The 22,872-nt window shown below is 33.8% G+C and overlaps 3 protein-coding genes and 1 non-coding gene across 6 annotated transcripts; 3 read left to right on the top strand and 1 right to left on the bottom strand.

Annotated features, from left to right (window-relative positions):
- Window positions 1-1,917: 1,917 nt before the first annotated feature.
- Window positions 1,918-4,416, top strand: LOC107031911 (thioredoxin-like 1-1, chloroplastic). Of its 2 annotated transcripts, none has more exons than XM_015233416.2 (4): window positions 1,918-2,174; window positions 3,073-3,249; window positions 3,348-3,512; window positions 3,707-4,416. In XM_015233416.2, exons 1-4 carry the CDS (start codon window positions 2,031-2,033, stop codon window positions 4,004-4,006), a joined length of 786 nt encoding a protein of 261 aa, XP_015088902.1. In that variant the 5' UTR covers window positions 1,918-2,030; the 3' UTR covers window positions 4,007-4,416. The 2 variants fall into 2 exon arrangements, with proteins under 2 accessions (XP_015088902.1, XP_015088903.1); XM_015233417.2 differs by having other exon boundaries at window positions 2,046-2,174; window positions 3,015-3,249.
- Window positions 4,417-5,134: 718 nt separating this feature from the next.
- On the bottom strand, window positions 5,135-5,275 carry LOC114074522. The gene has a single exon (XR_003574951.1). It is a non-coding gene; the product is annotated as a small nucleolar RNA snoR137 (small nucleolar RNA).
- Window positions 5,276-6,569: 1,294 nt separating this feature from the next.
- On the top strand, window positions 6,570-15,181 carry LOC107031894 (polypyrimidine tract-binding protein homolog 3-like). Of its 2 annotated transcripts, XM_015233387.2 has the most exons (16): window positions 6,621-6,687; window positions 8,057-8,113; window positions 8,259-8,322; window positions 10,185-10,256; window positions 10,343-10,419; window positions 10,567-10,648; window positions 11,978-12,101; window positions 12,368-12,432; window positions 12,537-12,586; window positions 12,706-12,747; window positions 12,854-12,905; window positions 12,987-13,044; window positions 13,135-13,148; window positions 13,364-13,471; window positions 13,623-13,766; window positions 14,584-15,181. In XM_015233387.2, the coding sequence occupies exons 3-16, from the start codon at window positions 8,266-8,268 to the stop codon at window positions 14,971-14,973; spliced, it is 1,335 nt and encodes a 444-aa protein (XP_015088873.1). In that variant the 5' UTR covers window positions 6,621-6,687; window positions 8,057-8,113; window positions 8,259-8,265; the 3' UTR covers window positions 14,974-15,181. The 2 variants fall into 2 exon arrangements, with proteins under 2 accessions (XP_015088872.1, XP_015088873.1); XM_015233386.2 differs by lacking the exon at window positions 8,057-8,113 and having other exon boundaries at window positions 6,570-6,687.
- Window positions 15,182-17,009: 1,828 nt separating this feature from the next.
- On the top strand, window positions 17,010-21,394 carry LOC107002331 (asparagine--tRNA ligase, cytoplasmic 1-like). Its single transcript, XM_015200310.2, has 6 exons — window positions 17,010-17,583; window positions 18,458-19,099; window positions 19,528-19,781; window positions 19,868-19,997; window positions 20,666-20,724; window positions 20,894-21,394. The coding sequence occupies exons 1-6, from the start codon at window positions 17,110-17,112 to the stop codon at window positions 21,075-21,077; spliced, it is 1,743 nt and encodes a 580-aa protein (XP_015055796.1). The 5' UTR covers window positions 17,010-17,109; the 3' UTR covers window positions 21,078-21,394.
- Window positions 21,395-22,872: the final 1,478 nt, after the last annotated feature.

Here is a 22,872-nt window from a genome sequence, read left to right as displayed (position 1 = left end):
TTATGGAGCTTTATATGAGATTTTTTAACTTTCTAATTATATTGTTTATGTTTTTTTCTTAGAAATCATCGATTTCATTGTAGTCCATGATTAGATGTGATTAGTACGTAATTTCAGATTAAAAACAAAAATGATACTCTACAATGTCGAACATCATTACGTTCTCCATAGTTTTTCTATATATATTATGTTGTTCGAGGATCTAAGATGAATTTGATTTGATAGTTTATAAATAAAAATATACTACTTAACTGTATCAAAGAGTCTAATTTATGATATGAAAACACAAAAGAGGTGTTACCTTGAAAAATAAAGGGACTCATTCATACATAAGCAAATGTATACTCTAATAGATTTTCCCGTATGATTATTTATAAATGTATTGATTAATTCTAGTTATAAGAGCTACTCATTTGTTTGCAATATATTACCTTGGGTATTGTTATAAAAAACTTTATTTATTAATATGAAAAATTGAGTTAGTTTAATTCAAAGTTTTAAAATATTTCTAACCAAAAATAAATAATTCTTCATTTTTTTAAAAAAAGATTAATTGTATTTTTTTTATAATGGTCATTATTGTTAATAAGAAAAATTATAATCATCATAAAACAGTATTGATTTTTTTTGGGTTTATAAAAATAAATGTTTTACTAGCCTCACGCTTAACCTACCTTGATGACGAGTCGTTGGGTGAACCCATATTTCCCTCATAAAATCATATATATAGTAATGTTATATTTTTTAAAAAATATTTAAATACAGATATGTGTATTCATAGTTGAAGTACATACCGTGCAATCATGATTGGGTGCACCTCTATAAGTGAGGTAAGAAATTTTAATCTAACATTTATCTCGTTTTATTTTCTTTTCTAAAATTGTGTAATGCCTCTCTAAGTGGTTTGAATAGGTAAAAATAATTTTGGACGTATAATTTTTTTAGAATTTTAGTTATTTTTAGTGATAAGAACTCAAACATTAAGTCGATCAAATTTATATCTTAGATCCACCTTTTCGTACTAGTTTACCCATTATCTCAAAATTTTGAATACGTCTTTGTTCTTGATGACATTTTTATGGCTTGGTGCCAACATGACGAGTTACCCATAATCATAGTTTTGTACCAATATGAGTTGTGGTGAGAGTGTTTTACGTTGCAAATGAATTTTTTTTTTACTGAAAGCTCCATCCCTAAGTGGACACTGTTGTGCACAACTCGAATTTAGTTGAAAATTCCAATAAAAACACTGAACACCGGATCTTTTTGTTAAAAAAAGATAGTGTGAGGCGAATGACTTTAAGTAATAGATATATCCAGTTTATTATATTTCCTTGCCTAAATTAGTGTAATTTATAGTTGAAATCTAAAAATCGTAGCATGATAGAATATATATAGACATGATTCCTATTCCATGGAGGTATGATGAAAAAATATCTCTAGGTAACACATAATCAAAAAATAAACTCGATCTTTTTTAGAAAAAATGATTGTTCATCGTGAGAGAAATAGAATAGATTTGATAAGTATATGTTAAAGCCTCGAATATAGGCATGGTTCGAGCCATCCTTATGGAAAAATTCTTGGAAAAGTAATGAAGCTTTATGTATGTAATATGAATCTAAAATAATTAAATTATAATATGAATATTAAATATCGAACGAAAAATTAAAAAAGATTAAATTTAAACTGAAATATATATAATAAAAAAAAATTTCACGTAATAACAATAATAATATATTCAGTGAAGTTTGATGGTCGCGTATTCAAATTAGTCGAACATTTGACACCTCTTATAATGTGGTATTATTGTTATCCATATATATATATTTTTCTATTCCTATTTGGTTCAACATTTGACACGTTATCGCAAATTTAGCTTTTTTTGACGTCCAAGGAATAAGTTAATATTGCCATTTGTTCATTTCTCACATTTTTCAAACCTTTTATTTTTGTACCCCTTCACTTTACTCTTCATTGAAGAAAAAAAAAAACTTTTTTCATATTCCCAATTTCCAATCTCAGGTTCCATGGAGAAATTGTTGAATAAGGCAGTATTTTTTCCATCAATTTTGAATTCTAGTGATATTTATCATTATAATCAACATGCGGTTTGTGTTTTTCCTATGAAATTTAATAGAAGATATCACAAATCAGCAGTTGCTACTGCTCAGGTTCGTTTTCTTTTCTTTCTTTATCAAAGATTCTCTGTAAGACTGTACCGATATCAAGTAACTCTGTCCATCAATTACTGATTGTTTGACTGTTTGTTACATGTTATGTTGTATTGTGTTTAATCTTAAGACACACTGTTTATTTTCATTGTTATGTTGTATTGTATAGTTAAATCTATAAATTAGTGCTTAAAAATGGTTGTTACAACTTACGTGTTGTATTATATTGTATTGTTAAGTTTAGAATTTAAATATAAGGTTAGTTTTGACTGTTTCTTAAATTTTATTGTATCATAGGTTAGATCTATGTTTAAAAGAACGACAAAAAGTCATATTTTATGATTTATCATGCATTTTTATAATAGTTTTATCTCGTATTATACTTTCCTCATAGTATTGTACTTCAAATGGCTGATGTGTAGCATTATATATATTATGACAAGAAACATATAATTTATCTAAACGTTGTATCCATAGAAATAATACAATTCAATATGATATATTATGAAATTATACGTAACAACCATCTGGTTCGAACAAAAAGGAAGAAGGTACCTTCCGTTTTTTCCTCGGATAGGAATTAAATAAGAGGCTTCATGATTCCAATTCAACTCATTGACCACTAGGACTCGCCATAATACAGAGTTTTGTTATGTTAATTTTCGTTGTACCAATTTGGGAGTGAACCATCAGTCGATAAGTAAGTAAAGAATTTCAATCTTTTTCCCATAATTTTGTGTTTAAAATCTATTTCCGCGTAGAAATTTTCTGGTCGAATTCAGAGCATGATTGGTTAATATTGGCTCACTCGATAGTATGTTCTTTTTTAAATTTTGGCAGGCTTGATATTATAGTATATAAAAAGTTCTACCTTTTCATCTCGCGCTACATAAAACAGATGAGCATAGGTATCAAGAGAGCTCCTAAATGGTGGGAGAAAGGACTTCAACCGAATATGAAAGAGGTGACGGGTGCTCAAGACCTCGTTGACACCCTTCTAAACGCTGGGGATAAACTAGTCGTTGTCGATTTCCTTTCCCCTGGCTGTGGAGGCTGCAAAGCCCTTCATCCAAAGGTAATACATTCTTGTTGTCTAATGCTGCACTTTGTTGACTGTCCATTTCAGTAAGATAGGATTAATGATCTTAGTCTTGTTAAAACTGGGAACTGCAGATATGTCAGTTAGCAGAGATGAATCCGGATGTGCAGTTTTTGCATGTGAACTATGAGGAACACAAGTCAATGTGTTACTCGCTGAACGTACATGTTCTCCCATTTTTCCGTTTCTATAAAGGTGCTGAAGGTCGTCTTTGTAGCTTTAGCTGTACCAATGCCACGGTTAGTTTATGATCCGCAATCTGTTAGTGACATTATGTGCTGCTTCCTTTTTAATTACTGCAATGTCTCCCATTGAATTGATCTTTTGCATCTTGATGACTAAGAGATTCAACGGCTAAGCAATGCAGTCGTTTGCTTGTTGTCAACGCCTTCCTTTTATCCTTCTAACACTATACCATGATATTCTGGTGCAGATAAAAAAATTCAAAGATGCATTGACAAAGTATGGTCCAGATTGTTGCAGCCTCGGACCAGTTAAAGGGCTCGAGGAGAAAGAGCTACTTGCCCTAGCAGCTAATAAGGACCTATCTTTTGCTTACACACCAAAAACAGAAGAACCAGTGCCTCTTGCCTTAGAAGAAGTTAAGGTGATAAAAACAAGTAGACAATCTTCATCTCATCCCAATACATTCTCCCCGTTACCACTTCCCCTTCCTCTTCCTCTTCCTCTAGCATCAACTTTGCATAAGGCCAAACAGGACTCAAAGAGTTAAGTTTGTTAAGACATCGGACCTTGGTCTAAGTAAACTCGAAAAGCTATGCTCAAGTCTATAAAAAAGGAACTACAGTCCTTAAGACTATAAAAGGAACAACAGTCCTTTCCTCATCATGTGAGTGAGACATTCTAACACCCTCCGTCTAGAATGGAGGGTAGACTTATCTCTAAAAGTTTTCGCTCGAGATCCATATGAAAAGATGAGTCGTCCTGGATGATTTTGAGATTCATCTGTAAACTGTATTATAGAGGTTATGGATGCACAACTATCTAGTGTGTTTTTTAATGTACATAATGTCTATGGTTGCTATAAATATTTTATGTGAACCTGGTATTCAAATGAAATGAGTTCTAGTAAAGAGAGTATAAAGGATGAACAAAATAAAGTTACATCTCTCAGTTTTCGAATTCATAGTATAAAAATATTTCAGCAACTACAAGTATGTATCAAATGCTAAAACATATCAGCAGCCAATCATGACACTGACTACACTCAGGGAGACAAATAATAGAAACTGTGGACATTCCATTTCCAAGGAAGACATGGACCTCAATAAAATACAGTATTGAGGGAAATCCAATTAGTTTTGCATCAATCCATAGTCTGAATCGTCTTTGTTCAGCCGCTCTACCATCTAAAGGCAGAGGGGAAGAGCTGCATACACTCTACACTCGCCAAACCCCAACCTAGGGGGTTAAGGTTGGCATAGACTCAACACTCGCAATCAAAGGAAGCCTTGTTTCAACAGCCTTTAGCCATGACCTGCATCTGCTAAAGCTTCGAACTCAACTTCCAGTTCAGGCAAGAGCAAAAATCTGTCATTCATGACATTGAATTGCTATACTGGGGAAAGAGGACAACCCAAAAGAGGCATAAAAGACATCAAAAGTTGGGCACTTTTCAGGCAGAATCAACCAAATACAAAGCCACAGCTTCTACCAAGTTGCACAATAGAGATAAAATGACATAGTTCTACCCTGCTCACAAACACATAACACATACCATATCAAATTTAGATGTTCTAGAGCTGTCAAATACTATAGCCTTCCATAACTTTAAATCATGTTATATGCTGGTGATACAATTAAAGACACAGATCATCATATCATTGCATAGATCACATGAGTTTGTACCAGAAGACAGGTAGCGTGCTGCAAAAATGAAATATTCATCACGCTGTTTAAAACTGGCAAAAGAATTAATATATGCTTCCGAAACAGGAACATCCCCACATAAAACAAGAGGTGCTCACAAGTAAGAAGCAACATTTCAGATCTGAATACAAAAGGAACAAAATGCTCTGATGCTATAGCAAATTCAACTTTTTTCCGAGTAAAATGCTAACTTCAAAAACTCAAATATCAAAATCTATAGCCAAAAGAAAGGTTAGATTCAAATATAACAAATTAAATCAAGAGAAATGCATGAACTCAAACAAATAACACACAAAAATAATTATTTTTTTAAAATCCGGATCTCTGTTCTTCAGCAATTTGAAACAAAAATACTTAAATTACATAAAAATTAAAACTTTTTGATGGTAAAGTCCGCTCAAACCCTCATCGCCCCGATTTATTTGATAGGCTCAGATGGCGAACAGTCTTCATCGCAGTAAAGCAGGGAAAAGGGGTCCCGAAAAATTGACCGGCGAGAAAGAGATGAACGGAGCCGCCATTAACCCTACATATATAAGGCGGTAGCTCCTCCCCAACTACGCCGGTCACATTCTCCGTCGCCGTCTTCTCCGCCGCCCACTGCTCAGATAAGATCAAGTAGTTTTGAGGCTAAACTAAAAACGTATCATCATCTTAAATAGATTTCTCTGAAACCTAAAAGGTCCTAATCTGTGTGAATTTCCTAATATACCCTGCACAATTGTAAAAATGAAATAAAAAGTTCAAAATTATCCATTATATTTGAACTTTAGTTCAAAATTATTCTATTTCTTTTACCAAGGTACATTAGTAGACATGTTGAGTTGTGGTGTAGGGATTAGTATAACACTGTTAATAATTTTAAATAATGTTTTTTATGAGACGGTTAATAGTTTTATATAGTGATTCTCATATTAATATGATTTATAGTACAGCGATAAGACCGTTTCATTCTTAATAAAAAATTTTGAGACTCCATAAGCATATGAGATTTCTATAGTAACCTTTTCTGAAGCTAGTATTCATGGTATGGCAATAACAATATAATTATTTTTTAATTATTGTAAATTATATCTGTAGCACCAACTATTTTATTATATATAGTTATTATCTATGAATAAAAAAACACAGTACAAAAAGATGCACATCACCAACAAAAACATAATACTTACAAAAACTCTACATGTCCCTAAATGCAAAAATAGATGTATAAATTTAAGAAAAAAATATAAAATGTTGATTGTAATTCAAGTTAGAATTGAAAATGCACTATCCTTTTTTAAGAAAAAGAATAATTAATAAGTGTAGGAAAAAGATCATTTTGGGAAAATATCTGAAATAGGAATAAATTGAATTTGAGATTAAAATTCAAAATCTTTTATGTATTTTTGTTCCCAAGGGCAATTATGTCAATCTTAATATAGCAAAATAAAATGAAGGTTTAAACAGAAACTGGAATATTCTATCTGGTTTTTCAAGCCCTAATTCTCTCTTTTCCCTCTTTCTGTCTCTCTGTTTCTGAAGGTCAGATCTTAATTCAGTTTATTTATTTGTGTTTATGAACTTAATTACTGCTAATTGAGTTTAACTGGGACTTTTAAAACTTAATTAGAATCATTAAAACTTGTGTTCATTGAAGATTGGTTACCATTTGGTTAATTTTTCTAGTGATGTTTTGGTTTTGTTGTAAGGGTTAAGTAGGATGAAGTTTTAAGGCTTGTCATCATCTATGAGTAAAATAGAAATGAAAGAATTCTTGGTGTTCTTGAAAATTCTTGCTTTTTGAAAGATAAAAAACTGATAAGCTATGAGTAGAAGTTGTTCAAGTATAAAATTCTTGCTGTGCTTGAAGAAATCAGTCATTTTGGGTCAATTAGCTATTGAAAAGACTTATCTTTTTGCTCCCATTTTTTCGATGTGATTGTTCTTGTTCCACAACTTCAATCAATATCAATCAACTATATGTAAATCTTGAATTAGTTAGGTTCTGGTGATTTATGCTGTTTCTAGTGGAATTTCAGTAGTTAGGAAGTTGTTTCAGCTATTGAATGGTGAATCTATGTAGAAAATTTCAGTGTTCTATAGATGGTTTAAGCCTGATGGTGCAATTAAGGAATGATCCTGTCTAATTGTTCTATAGATGATTTAAGCCTGAGGGTGCAATTAAGGAATGATCCTGGACGCAATCTAATGTACGCTAAAAAGGGATGATTATTTTAGATAAAGTTTTAAGAAATGGTATTTTTACTTTTGAATCATCAGGGAAGTCGTAAGTGTTTAAGATTCATTTTTTACTTGTGGAAAGGGGTTTTGGTGGTGCAGTTTAACGTATTAACCAAAATGATTGTTTTTGAAGATTTTAATGCAAAAGAATGTAACTTCAGAGCATGGTGGTCAAGTGGCATGAATATGATACATGATGTAGATGTATGGCATGGATGATATGTCTTTAGGTTTAGGACAGTGTTTGAGCTACTGGCATAATTGATCAGTGAAATGTATGTGGCAATTGCATTCAATTATTTAGATGTCAAAAAGATTGTCAACTTATATGTGTGTGTACGATTAAAGACCTAACTAGGGTTAAGTATGATATGAATTCTTTCCATGTTTTTTTCTACAGAAATTAGAGATTTTGGTAACAATTTAATTCCTGTAACTCGTAATATACCTGTTTAGGCTATAGGAGTTGAGCACAAATGGAAGTAAACATGTCACATGTAGTCTTTTACTAACATCCATAGCTTCACTTTTCGATAATAGCCGAATTTCTTGTATATTTACCTTCTGTCTTACTTGTTGATATTCCATACTAACAAAATGAGATACAGAGGTTTAGTTTTTCCTGTAGACCTTCATGTTGTTACTTGTTGTTGACTCTTACTTTCTTTAGGAATTGATGTTTGTGGTCAAAATGCTTAAGAGATACTTCCATTCTAAATTCTCATAGGTCCGGTATTTTTCTTAAGCCCCTTTTGCATTGTGACTAAATCCTTGTCTTGCATGTGCTTAATTATTCTTTGACATAACGCGACTTTACAATGTGTTTGTGGGGATTATTTATTTCAATGACATTCATTATTTTTATGGTTCAGGTAAAAAATGACTGAGCCGTCAAAGGTCATTCATGTTCGCAATGTGGGCCAAGAGATCTCAGAGGTAGATATTTGGATTGCGTACCAATTACCTCCCATATATCCCACTTGCTCTTTCTTCACTTTCTCGTAGATAGGCATCTGTTTGACTGAGTGGCATGTGTGATCTCTGAGCTCCCAGTATGATGCGTGAACTGGATTTGTTTTGCTTTACTATGTTTGAACTATTGCTCCCAGTATAATACTTATTGTGTTGTAGGACTATTTCCCAAATTGAGGTCATTCATGTAATTAACTAAAAATGTTCCGCGCACCTGATTTGCATGTAAGAAATATATACAAGACGAATTTCCGCTATGAAGATTAATAGATGGTGTGAGAATTTGTGATAAATGATTAAAACGGGTAGCACACAACGTGCCAGCATCCCTGATGAGAATCAGAACTTAAAAAAAAACAAGAATTATGCGGAAGCAAAACTATGAAGATTAACGATCGGAAATTAAAGATAGCCGAAATTCTAGAATAAAATCCCTAAACTTCAAATTAATTGCCAATGATCCCAATTGATTGTAGTAGACAAAATAAGCTTATTAGGGCTAATCATGGTTACCAACAGATTTGATTCAAGAACTTAGATGGAAAGTGTTTTAGGTCCTTGATTGAACAATTAAAGACAATAATTAGTATAAGATTTAGTCGTCAAAAAATAATTAGTATAAGATGTTAGGTAGTGGAGCCTGATTAATATATATAACTGTTTACGCGGTTTAACCTCCGCGGTGAGGTTGCCAAGGGGTTATGGGGGGCGGGAGCCCCCATCCGAAGGTGGGGTTCGGGGCAGCGCCCCGACCTAAATTTTAGGCTTTCCAATTTATTCTCTATTTATTCTATGTAACCAAAAATACTCTGATTTATTAATATAAATATACCTCACCGCCGTGGAAGTTTACTCACGGGGTGTTACCACGAAATATTGGGTTTTCTCTTTCTCTCTCTAGATCTCTCATCTCTTTCTCTTGAAAGTTCTTGTGTTCTTCATTCATCTAGTGTGTGTGCGTGAATTTGATCCTAACATAAGATTAATTACCTTCTTCAGTTAAACGTTTAAGAACCATAGATATCAACCAATGAATTAATCTTACCTCTAAGACTAAATTGTTCTTGTAAGGTTATGAGATCCAATACACAAAGGTGTAAACACAAGAACTCTCAACAATATCAATAATGTTGTTTCCAAAAAAAAGCAAAAAACATACCGCTATAGATAGGGTCCAAATTTGTACCTCTCTCCCAAATGTCATGAGATTCAAATTCTACTTTTATGAAAATATTAAGTAGTAAAACCTAACTAGGAAAGCATGTAAAATGATGTCACACTTCTTCTCGAAACTATCTAACAAAATAATGAAAAAAGTGGCACTATTGAGAACCAAACACACCGATTTGGGCTTGATTTTCAGCTCTTTTGGGGCTTCATGTGGAGCCCAATCTGCCTCCTCTTTGGCGTAGACCATGAAATACATGTACTGTTGTACCAGAATTCACAGAATGATCATTTTATTTGAAGTGATTATTCTAGCACCTGTCATTGAAGGTAGGAAGTCTGTCATTTGCTTATAGTCATTCTAGGGTTATGTTTGCTATTTTAGCTTCTCAGCATTTGATCTCCCACCACACTTGAATTTCCAAAAGAGAAGCAGTTAGCATTATGCCATTTTTATTTGGTAGTAGTGTTAACACAGTTTGAAAGATGGGAGCACTTAGTACTTTGAGGTGGTAAATATTTAAACCCGAGTGCAGCAGCAAATCCTTCCTCTTGCATTTTCTTGAATTTCTTTCTACGATTAGTTCTCTTTTCCACTCCATTATAAAAAGCAAGAAAGTGACACTATAGGTGTAATGGCTCCTGTGTTGTTTTTTCAGAATGACTTGCTTCAGCTATTTCAGCCCTTTGGAGTCATTAACAAACTCGTAATGCTTAGGGCAAAAAATCAGGTACTTCTTTTATACATTTATTTTGATTGGAAGAATGATTTGAGTAAGTTGCTGTTTCTTAATAACTACATCTTATGGATGTACAGGCCCTCTTGCAAATGCAAGAAATTGGTGCAGCTGTAAATGCCATGCAATTCTACTCAAATGTTCAGCCCAGCATAAGGTACCTTGTTACACAAAACATGTATATCCAACTGGAGATATTTATGTAGCTTTTTAAATTACTGTCTTTGCTAAGCTTTCAAGAGACTGCACTTCACTACATCTTTTTGTTCAACCTGGATTAGTGGCTCACTTTGCTTGTCCATAGGGGGAGAAGTGTGTATGTACAGTTTTCATCTCATCAAGAACTGACAACCGTGGATCAGAATGCACAAGGGCGAGGAGATGAGGTCAGTGATCTTTTTTTGGTCTTACTAGAGGTGGCTTTATGCATCACTTATATTGAATTCAATACTAACGGTGTCCCTGGGGAACATATGATAAATGTCCACTCTGGTTGACTTTAAACTAGAAAACTTTCAAGTATAATTTGCTGTTTGCTTTTAGCCCTACATGCTTTAAAGATTTATTACTTGTTTGAAAGACTTATTTCTATTATTTACTTGATGTACAGGAGCACTGATAGGAAGTACACAGTTCACTTCCAATTCCTTATTAGTTAGTTAACTATGTGAAGCCTATAGAGTAATAAATAAATTCACTCGTCATAAATGGATCCTTCAAGATTGTGTGTTTATATCTATTCAAATAAGTGAAGTAATGCTATCTCAAATTCATAACAAGTGGATGGACCTGGTTCTGAAACTAGTGTATAGACATATTATTGAGATGTCAGGAGAAAATTTTGAGATTTTGTGATCGCACTGAATGGGCAAGATGAATTACCTTTTTGATGTTTGCCTACCTAGCACCACTTCTGTGCCTGGCGCTTGTGGTGTTGAAGATATAAGATCTTAACTGATTGTTCTCTTTCACAATTTCTGACACTAAAACTTATTTTTATGCTGTTGGAGGTGCTAAAAAGGTATGACTTTAAGGGGAATCGAAAGGCAAGCAGAATGTAAATATAGTGATTCCATACTTTCAGATTGATTTGGATTTGAGTTATCTTTTCTGCCAGAAAGCAGTCTTTTCCATTGAAAAATGGAGTCTATGTTTTGGGAAGATTGTATTTCATTGCCCTGGAAACTATGGTCTTCTCGATGACTTGAGAGAGAAAACAGGTCATTAAAAGGTATATCCTTCTTTGACTGAGGATTTAAGATAGCAATAAACCCACCTTACTTGGCCATGCCGGTTTCGGTATGTCCCCAAAATCCTTTAATGGATGTATTTCTGACTATCTAAAAGCATCAGAAACCAACATTAGTGCTCATCTCAGTTTCAACCTAATAAGCACTTGAGAGGCCTAAATCGTAACTCTTCTCTAAAGACAAAGATGTGGGGGATCATTTGTGCTTGAAATGACTTAGAACCATATCAAAAAGAAATAAGGCACTGGTTGTTATGTAGAAGTCAGTATTTATTAACATTTTATGTATTTCATGCTTTTCACATGCTTGCTGGTTTGTTGTTATACTTTTTTTCTGTTTGTTGAGATGAAATATTGTTGTAATTGTTCCTTCTCGTTTTCTTCATCTATTCCTCTCTATTCATTCTCTTCTCTTCTCTCTCTTCTGTCTCTATGATGCTCTGCTGTCGGCTCTCTGGACTCTCAGCCTAATCGAATTCTCTTAGTTTCGATACATCACGTGCTATATCCTATAACTGTGGAAGTGCTGCATCAAGTTTTTTCACCTCATGGAAATGTTGAGAAGATCGTGACATTTCAGAAGTCGGCCGGTCAGCACCTTCAAGTTTTCTCTCTCTATGTTCTATTTTCTTCGTAATTTGTTTCTCATTCTGGATTTAAAGACTGGCTAGAAATTTGATCATGGATGGGAGTCTCTCGCACTTCTTTGTTGTGTTATATTATTCTAATGTTGGATGCAACTAGTTAGCTTCTTACTTCAATTATTTCTGGAGCATATCTGAAACTCCAATTATGACACTTGGAGTATTTGCTCCATATCTGCATAATCTTTTACTGTTTGCTATAAACTTTGTAGGATTTCAAGCTTTAATTCAGTACGAGTTAACTCAGACTGCTATTTCTGCTAGGAACTCTCTCCAGGTATGCTTTGTGTTGCATAGAGGTGTCTTGTCATGAGAGGATTATTTCGTGCTGTTTATTTATCTTAGACAATTGAAGTTTAATGCTTACAATTTTTTTAATAGGGGCGTAATATCTATGATGGCTGCTGTCAGCTTGACATACAATTCTCAAAGTAAGATTTTAGATCCCTTTAAAATTATGCCTTTTTTGTGTATGCATGGACATATTTGCATTTTCCCCTTATATGTGATGATGAGTATGTTCACCACCATGGCTGATTTTGTGATTCAGCCTGGATGAATTGCAAGTGAGCTACAACAATGAGCGCTCGAGGTAACTTGTTCATTGCTTTCTCTCTTTCTCTCTTATACATATCAAAAGAAGCTTTTCCCTTCAGTTGTTAAGAAATATTCATGTTCTGCATTATCTATATGTGCAGAGACTTCACCAACCCAAATCTACCATCAGAGCAGAAGGGAAAATCTCCTCAAGTAGTTACTTCTTTTCTGTTTTTAGTAGCACTAGGAGTTCGCCAATAGGATTTAATTTCAAGCTTTATCATTGTGTAACAGCAAGGATATGGAGATGCTGGAGCCATGTACCCCTGGCAAGGTTCTGGGCCTCGTGGAGGTGCTTAAGTTAACACTATTTTATTATGGTGATTGTGAAACTTTCCTGGTTTTAGTGTTCTCAATTGTTTTCTCCTGTTGTTTTGTCCAGTTGGATTTCCTCAGGTGTGCATCTCTCTCATCAAGTTTGAAGTATTTTAACCTCTCTTGGCTATTTCCCTACGTGCAATCAGATCCAGGTGGTGCAGCTGTTGTTTCTGCTTCTTATGCTACACTAACCACTTCTTTTCCCTACATTATCTTGCTCTCTCTTTCTCATGTTTATGCTCAAATTTCCTTAAAGCTCTAAGTTGGGTTTGTCTTTGCTATCATTTGAATAGATGGGAAATGCTGCAGCTATTGCAGCTGCCTTTCCTAGCGGTTTGCCCCCTGGCATAAGCGGGATGAATGACAGGTGTACTATTATTGTATCTAATGTAAATCCAGATGTAAGATTCTTTCTTTCATTATTACTATGTTATAGCCTTTCGTTTTCCTTTCCAGAAGACATCTCTTTCTTATTCTTCCTGTTTGAATAGGATTTGAAGTTCGTGGTACTTATCTTTATGTTTCCTTTCTAATTATTTTCCCCTGTTACAGAGAATAGACGAGGACAAGCTTTTTAATCTGTTCTCCATTTATGGGAACATTGTCAGAATTAAACATTTACGGAATAAACCAGATCATGCTCTTGTTCAGATGGGCGATGGCTTCCAGGCAGAGCTGGCTGTGCACTTTTTGAAGGTATTGATGGTGACATTTATTTTGAATCCGTTTTTCTTTACTTTTGTTCCTTTTAAAAAAAAAAAGATTTAGTTTGTTCTTCCTCATTATGGTGTCAGCAACCTAATTACCATTTGATTGTTGTTTGTATAGTCATGTTTCTCTACTTCTTCTTTTTGGGGATGTTCCCTATGAGATCAATGAAATTATTTACTTCATTTGGTTGCTCCCTATATAGTCATGTAATCATGTTTCTCTGCTTTCTGTCTATTCGGGGATGTTCCCTATCAGACAACAGGTTGATGACTCAAAGGAGTAAAAAAGTACCAAACACTACTATACTTCACACCATGCATCAGATTACTAGACGCTCCCTCGTTATTAAATAAAAATTAAATGTTTCTTCACAACCTTGCAGTGCTCCCTTCTCTCTTTCCTAATTTTAGCTTTTGAAGCGTCATATCCCTTGCATTTGCATTTAGTATAAATTCCTGAATTTTCACTGAGTTACCTGATGACATGAGCTATACAGAGTAAAAGGTGGTTAATACATTTACGTTGTTCATCGGGTTTGGAATGTACTCATTTTCAAATGCCTCATTATATAAATCTACAATATATGATCGGAAACAGCCTCTCTATCTATAAAGGTAGGGGTATGGTCTGCGTACATCTTATCCTCCCTTGACCACCCCACCTGTGGGATTACATTGTGATATGATCCATCTTTGCCTAGTGCATTAATGAAGCCCATGCATATCTTTTGCTTCGTTCAAGCATCTATCTGTATCATTATCGTGCATGTTTGTTAATATTTCCCGGTATATTTTGGATACAGGGTGCCATGTTATTTGGCCAGCGGTTGGAAGTGAACTATTCCAAGTACCCAAATATTAACACCGGACCAGAGACCCGCGACTACTCAAACTCAAATCTCAACCGTTTTAACCGGAATGCTGCCAAAAACTACCGGTACTGTTGCTCCCCCACCAAGATGATCCATGTGTCAAGCCTGCCCCAGGACGTGACGGAAGAAGAGATAGTTGCTCATTTGGAGGAGCATGGTCCCATTGTGAACTCAAAGCTTTTCGAAATGAATGGGAAGAAGCAGGCTCTTGTTCTTTTCGATAACGAGGAGCAGGCAACTGAGGCACTTGTGTGTCAACATGCTACATCCCTTGGCGGATCGATCATTCGGATTTCGTTTTCTCAGGTGCAAAGCATCTGAGAAGCCTTCCTGGATGAATTTATGGAAACAATAGTAGACTGGATAGTAACAACTAAACAGTGGTTATTGTTGTTGTTGTAACTTCAGTTTTTTCATTGACAAGTGTACTTATCTTTTGCCTTGAGTTCTAGGTACATAGGGAGATTGAAGTGTGTTGTACTAATATGGTAGTCAAAATTGTTTAATAGAGAGGTGCTTTCTTTCTTCAGTGTTTAACTAATTTAGATTCACGTCACGTAAGTTCTATCAAAAGGGGGAATGTGCTCCTTATTTGACTAATACAGATTCACGTCACGTAAGTTCTATTAAAGGGGGGACGTACTCCAAAAAGTTCTATTAAAGAGGGGATGTGCTCCTTATTTGGAACTTTTTTCATACATTGGGCTCAAAATCGAGACTCTTGGTTAAGTGTGGAGGAATTCCCATCTACCATCAAATTTCCTAAACAATGGCGGAGGAATTTTATTAATCTCACTACCATCGTTATTAGTAGCAAATCGATAGGCCCTTCCTTTTTCTTCGGAATTATATTCGAACTTTATAACTTTTTCGAAATTTGAAAAACTTTATATACTTTCATATCACTAACATAAATTCAACATTATCTCAAGTTATATTCATATTCAAATACAACTTTAATTTCTAAATATTATTATTATATTTATTATTTTCAAATTTCATACTTACATTTTTTTTATGTTGAAATACCGCCAAATATTCTATGATTTAAATACTCATTTAAAAATTCTAAAATATAGTGCTTTTTGACCAGAAAAATCTAGTGAACATTTTAATAATAATTGTGCAGTCGTCCTCTTTATTAAAAAAAAAAAGTATTTAATTTTGACTAGTATTTGACGTGGTCTACAAGTATTTTTTGCATAAATAATTCTAAAGAAAAATAAATAAATTAATTAATACAAGAATTCCAAGTTACAAGAATCTAATTTTGTCCATCTACTTCATTTAACAATTCAGCTCCAAACTAATACCTATTTCGTCAAAATGCTTATGTTGCGTATAATGTTAATCTCGTTGAGATATAATTTTAGTAAATTTTTAATAAGTACTGTTAGTGATCGGCTTTATAGCTTCTTCAATAAATAATAATTTTTCGATAAAGTTTTAAATGACTTTCTCAGATCGTTTTTATTTTTGAATGTGAAGCTTTTTAAAAGCTTTAGATAAACATGATATTGAGATATTGAGTCCCTTTTGATATTTCATACACATTTCAATAATTGATCGAGCTAATAAATCAACTTTAAAATAAATAAATTATATAAAAATATATTATAACTCGTGATTTCTTGTTTAAGAAACAAATTAACCATAAACAACCACTGAGGTAATAATAACACTAGTTGAATTTAGTGGTGTGCATATTTTGGTAGACCCTATCAATAAATCCTATCAAAATCGAATATTTTGATATATAAGTTTAGATATATATAAATCAAACACCAAAAATTTTGCTTAATCTCTTTTTATATTTAGCAATGAATTTCGATTGGTCTATCTCGATTAAAATTTTCTTTTTATGTAATTGATTAACGAAGAAAAATACTTTTACTTTTTTTTTAATTTCTAATTGTGAAAATCATTAATTTGACATACTTAAAAGTAAAAATACTAGTTCTTTATTATATAAATATATATCAATTAAAAAATAAATAAACTACAATTATAGATTATCATCCTTCATAATATTGAATCAAACTAAAAAATATTAAATTAATTTAATAGAAAAATTATATACTAGTATTTTTGATAATCAAATTTTCAATATCTTATTCCACCCGCAGTTAAATCGATCATGTTAGCCTTTGTATTTTTTTAATCATTTCAAATTGACAATTATGTAATAATCAAATTGTCCTTTGGGGAGTGACATTTAGTCGAATCTATCACACAAGACTTGTTTAGTATAATTTGTATTTCTTATGTGATTTGTAAGCTATTACACGATGAACGATTTAACGGTAAAAAAAAAAAAATTGTCGAATATTTATATATACAAGTAGTGCGTTTCACTTTCAACTAGAATAACTAACTAAAAGGTCCCTAGGGTTTTTATTCAACCCAAACAAATCCCACATTTCTGTTTCTCAGCCGCCGAGCAACCAAAACGCCAAAATGTCAGTCGATTCAGCGCCGCCGGTGGAAAAACTCACCCTAATCGACGTCGTAGAGGAGGCGAGATTCTCTCAACGCGTTCCGATCTGTTCAATCGTCGGCCGTACCGACGGAGGAGCTGGACTCGCCGGAAATGTTGTCAAAATCGGTGGTTGGGTCAAAACAGGAAGAGAACAGGGCAAGGGTTCATTCGCTTTCCTCGAAGTGAATGACGGTTCATGCCCAGGGAATCTCCAAGTGATCGTTGATGCTTCAGTTCATAAGCTTGGTGATTTGGTACTTACTGGTACTTGTGTACATGTGGAAGGTGAATTGAAGGTTCCTCCTGAAGGTGCGAAGCAGAAAGTTGAGCTTCGTGTTCAGAAGGTTATATCTGTGGGTACTGTTGATGCTGCTAAGTATCCATTGCCGAAGACTAAGTTGACGCTAGAGTTTTTAAGGGATGTTGTTCATCTTCGATCCCGAACGAACACTGTAATGATCTCTAACTTAATTTTTACCGCTCTCTTTGATGTGACAGTAATTTGTTGTGAAGGCGGATTAAGGATATAGACAGCGAAAACATACCCCTGCACTAGTAAACCTGCGTACAAGCTTTGGTTTATAAACACAAATCACCCATTTTTAGTTTTTTTTGCCTCTGCTTTGTCATCCCCTGTTCAATTATCGTATTGTTTTGTTGTAGTTGCTGCTTTGTTATGCTTTAACTTCCATTACTGTGTTGGACTGGTTTTTATTGAGCTGAAGGTCTATAGGAAACAGCCTCTCTACCTCTGAGGTAGGGGTAAGGTCTGACCTCTCTGGGTATGTTTTTGGGATTCATCCACATTATTGAACTCTTATATGCACAGAAGAGGTGAATATGGGGGAATGATCATGTCATGCTTGGGGTCTAGACTCTGTTTCTTTTTTATTCTTTGTAGTTTAGTACTGATCTTTGCTGTAAAATGTAAGGTGGCACTTCTTGGGCCCAAAAGAAATGGAATCAATATATAGAACTTATTTGGTTTGTAGGTGGAACAATTGGTTATATACTGGCATAAAACCATATTTACTACTTAAATGTCAATGTAATCATTGGGTTTAACATGAATGTGGGGGGTTTCTTTTATATGTTAATGGGTATGGTAAACTTCTGTTTTTTATTTCCGAGAGGAACTTATATTTTGAAAATATGTATTTTCTTGTAGTTCTTAGTTTTTTCCTCTGTGAAACATCTAAGAGAGACTAGTGAATAAAAAAGGCATTGCTTTGACTCCTAAATGTTTGCTACGAAAACTGAATGGTGTGTTATTTTAGTATCTGCCATTAGATTGTTTGATTGTAATCCAGGATTTTTCATTTTCAGATTTCTGCTGTTGCTAGAATCCGTAATGCCTTAGCTTATGCCACCCATACATTCTTCCAAAACAATGGGTTTCTTTATATCCACACCCCAATCATCACAACAAGTGATTGTGAGGGTGCTGGTGAGATGTTCCAAGTTACTAGTTTGATAAGCGAAGCTGAAAAGTTGGAGAAGGAGCTGAAAGAGAATCCTGCTCCTTCAGAATCTGACGTTCAAGCTGCTGAGCAACTCGCCAAAGAGAAAGGTGAGGTAGTTGCTCAGCTAAAAGCTAGTAAGGCGAGCATGGACAAAACTGATCCCAATATTGCGGACATCAACAAGAAAATCAGTGCTGCAGTCGCCGAGCTACAACGAGCTAAAGAGAATCTCCTGAAGTTGCAAGAGAGATCTAAATTGGGAGAAAGATACAGACTCTCTGCTGGTATTCCTAAAAAGGATGGAAAGATTGATTACTCTGAGGATTTTTTTGGACGACAAGCTTTCTTGACAGTGTCTGGCCAACTCCAAGTTGAAACCTATGCATGTGCACTTTCTAGTGTGTATACTTTTGGACCAACTTTTCGAGCTGAACAGTCCCACACTACTCGGCATCTTGCAGAGTTCTGGATGGTGGAGCCTGAAATTGCTTTTGCTGATATCCAGGTATTCATATAGTAATTGCGCCATGGTGATATATATGATATTTTTGGATCAAAATGTCTGGACAGGTAACTTTTAGCAACAAGAAGTATTCACTCAGTTAAGGAATCAATTTAAACCAGTGGACTCATACTTGATTACATTTCAAGTTCAAATCGCGATCTCTTACTTGATTAAGTTTCAAGTTCAAATTGCTGTCTATTACTTGATTCAGTTTCAAGTTCAAATTACGGTCTCTTGCTTGATTAGGCTTCAAGTTCAAATAGTTTATGAATATGAACTGCACATGAATGACAATAAAGCAAAAAGTTTATATCAGAAACTACATCTAGCACTCTCAGAGAGTTTCTGAAGGGGTTCTTTGTGGATTTCTTTGTGGATTTCTTTATGTTTTCTGTTTTTGTTAATCAAAATTTGTATTCCTTTGGCAGGATGATATGAATTGTGCTGAGGCGTATGTGAAGTTTCTGTGTCAGTGGTTACTTGACCATTGCCTTGATGACATGGAATTTATGACTAAATTTGTAGATAAAGATGCTCTGAGTAGACTTAGAATGGTTGCCTCATCGAACTGCCATCGGATAACTTATACAGAAGCCATAGATATTCTTGAGGTAGCAGCTAAAGTGAAGAAATTTGAAAATAAAGTAGAGTGGGGGATTGACTTAGCATCTGAACATGAAAGGTACTCTTTTTCCCGACTTTACCTATTGGGTCTGCTCTGTGTATCTTTGTATAGCTATTCTGATTCATGATTTACCTCGATTCTAGATATTTGACCGAAGAGCATTTTAAGGCACCTGTTATTGTGTTCAACTACCCAAAAGGGATAAAAGCATTTTACATGAAGGTGAACGAAGACAACAAGACAGTTGCTGCCATGGATCTGCTTGTACCAAAGGTATGCTGGAAGAAATACCTTTTTATCTTAAAAGACAGGTTCCCTTACCCACAAGCAGGTTGCACTTCAAAAACGTCTAGATGAATGCTTTGATGTAAATCAATGGCAAGTAGAATCTCCTGTTAGAGAATCAGTAGGGGAGCTGAATATCTGTGGAAAATGTTTTGAAATCTTGCACCTGGTCATCTGAATTGAAGTTTTTTCAAGAAATTTTGCATGACTTGAAAGATCTGCTTGACCACATAGCAATCATGATGAAAACTACATCAAAACACATTTTTATTTACAAATCTCTTTTCTAATAAGTTGCCGAAAAGTGTTTCCTGAATATTGTCCAAACGTATGAGTTGCTATCTCTTGATCTCATACAACATTGTTGTACTTGAAGAAATGTAATTTTTTTGGTTAACTAACTAAATCAAAAAAAACTGTTGCTTGATGCAATGAAGCCACATTTTGGATATCGTGAAAGGAATTATATGACTGACCAGACTTGCATGCCCTTAGCATTTCAGGGAAGTTAATTAGAACAAAGAACCATCTTTTTTTAAAAAAAAAAACAGATACACTTGCCTGCCCTAGTCCTTCCACCATCCCCTTACAATTTTATTTAATATCATGAGTACATTTGTCTGCTGCTGCATAAACAAATGTTTGCATTCCTCTAGGTGGGAGAACTAATTGGAGGAAGCCAAAGAGAAGAGAATTATGAAGTCCTCAGATCAAGGTATGACAGACAAATTTGCTTTTTAGTAGACAGCTATGTATCTGGTTATAAGAATCCGGAATCCGATTAGTGTTTGTTTGTGCACTCTTTGTTTTAAGGCGGTATCGTAAGGTAATGACAATGAATAAATGATGTAACTTTGATGAGATTTTCCTTCTTTTAATCGCAGGATACTGGATATGGGTCTACCACTAGAGCCATATGAGTGGTATCTGGACCTGAGGCGCTATGGTACTGTAAAGCACAGTGGTTTCGGTTTAGGTTTTGAACGAATGATTCTGTTTGCCACTGGGATAGAAAACATTCGGGATGTCATTCCCTTCCCTAGATATCCAGGGAGAGCCGATCTTTAAGCCATAGCGATAGACATGGATACCTATTTATTTTTTTTGAAATTATGACACCATTTTCTAAATTGTAATTGCTATTTAAAAGTTCCAAACAAATTCAGATACAGGAAACCTGTATCATATTGTAATCTCTCAGGAGGGGTTGGGGTGAGTGGCTGAGCGCGTTTGCGGTGTATTTCATCTAACACTTGCTGCTGGGTTTACAAATATGCATTCTGGTTTTTAGTAAAACTGATTTTGTAGATGGCTTTGTTGGACATATCATATTTCTTTGTTATTGGAAATGCTGTCACTTTGTTTATGTGATTTTCTTGGTTTGATTCTGGAATTATGGCTTATATGTGAATGATGCAATGTATTCAAATTGTTGAAACTATATCTGTTTTTTCTTTCTTCGGTTTTCATTTGTTGTCCGATACTTGCATTGAAACTTGATTATTCAAGCTCTGTGCTATGTAGGGCCCATTTGAGGCCGGGGGAGGTGGGGGACGATCTATATCAAGGATTTTTATATTCCAGGCTCGAGTTTGAGACATCACTCAAGTGAGTGTTAACCTATACCACGATGTATTCACCTTAACTATATAAGGTCATCAATGACATATAGTTTTATAAACATTTGTTGAAGAAAAAATTGAATCAACCAATAAACATAAAAGATGTTGGAAAGGTAAAGAATTATACATTGACACACCTTTTAATTTCATATACTAACATAATATAAAGTTTTAAGACCATTGAAAACTCTACTTCTAGAAATTTTGATTTGAACAGACAAAAACTTTGGCCATGAAGATTTTCCTATATTAAAAATTAAGTCAACTGAATATCACAAAATTGAAACATAGCAATTATTTTTTGTTTAATTTTTTAATTCTAATAAATTAGTTCAACATCATCCAACAAACAATAATGTCATATCAATTAATCAAACTAATAACTAATAACATCGAGGGTTACTTATATCGAAGGCGGGAGACCAATGGTTAACCAAACCTACAACTAATACGCTTTCAATAAAATTGATATCGATTTGGTTTTGTAGCTATAAATTTGTTGTGAGTCTATGTATTTTTTTTGTATAAGAGATCTAAAATAAATACACAAGTGATTTTTAATAAATAAAAAAATTTCTATTTTAAATTATAAATGACTATGTTTGACCATTTCTTCGTGCAAGAATAATTGCATAGTTTACTTATTTATACAAAATAATATTGTAGGTTAGAAAAGTAAATTAAATCACTTATAATTCAACAAATATACTTTGATTGCACATATTTGGTGGACTTTTTTTCCATTTAAAATTAAGGTGGCATATGAGTATTAAAATGAGGTTATGGAATTCATTAAAATAATAAAAAGTAATTTAAAAATAGTTGTACTACTTTGGGATTTAAGGGGAGAAAGAAAAATGAACAAATTAATAATAATGATAATAATAATAATAATAATTAAAAAAAAAAGTGTTTGATTATCTTGTCGATACAGCAATTCAAAGCAATGTTTAAAAGGTGAATATACGAGGACAGAGATATTTACGTTGATGTTAGGTGAGACGTAAATTTTAAAATGTAAATTTTGAAATTATAAAATATCGTATTTGAATACAAACCTTAAACTAATTTTAAAATGACTTTTAAAAATACTAAATTCATAAGTCATAATTATGATATTCTAATAATTTAATATTAATTGATTTGCATCTAATCCAAATCGTCTCTTCATTAATACAATAATTATTAGGTGACATTTGGACTTTGAATTTGGAAATAGTTTTAGAATTGATTTTAGACCC

Source organism: Solanum pennellii, chromosome 10, assembly GCF_001406875.1.
Source record: "Solanum pennellii chromosome 10, SPENNV200".
Lineage (NCBI taxonomy): Eukaryota > Viridiplantae > Streptophyta > Magnoliopsida > Solanales > Solanaceae > Solanum > Solanum pennellii.
This window is presented reverse-complemented; position numbering and strand designations above follow the sequence as displayed.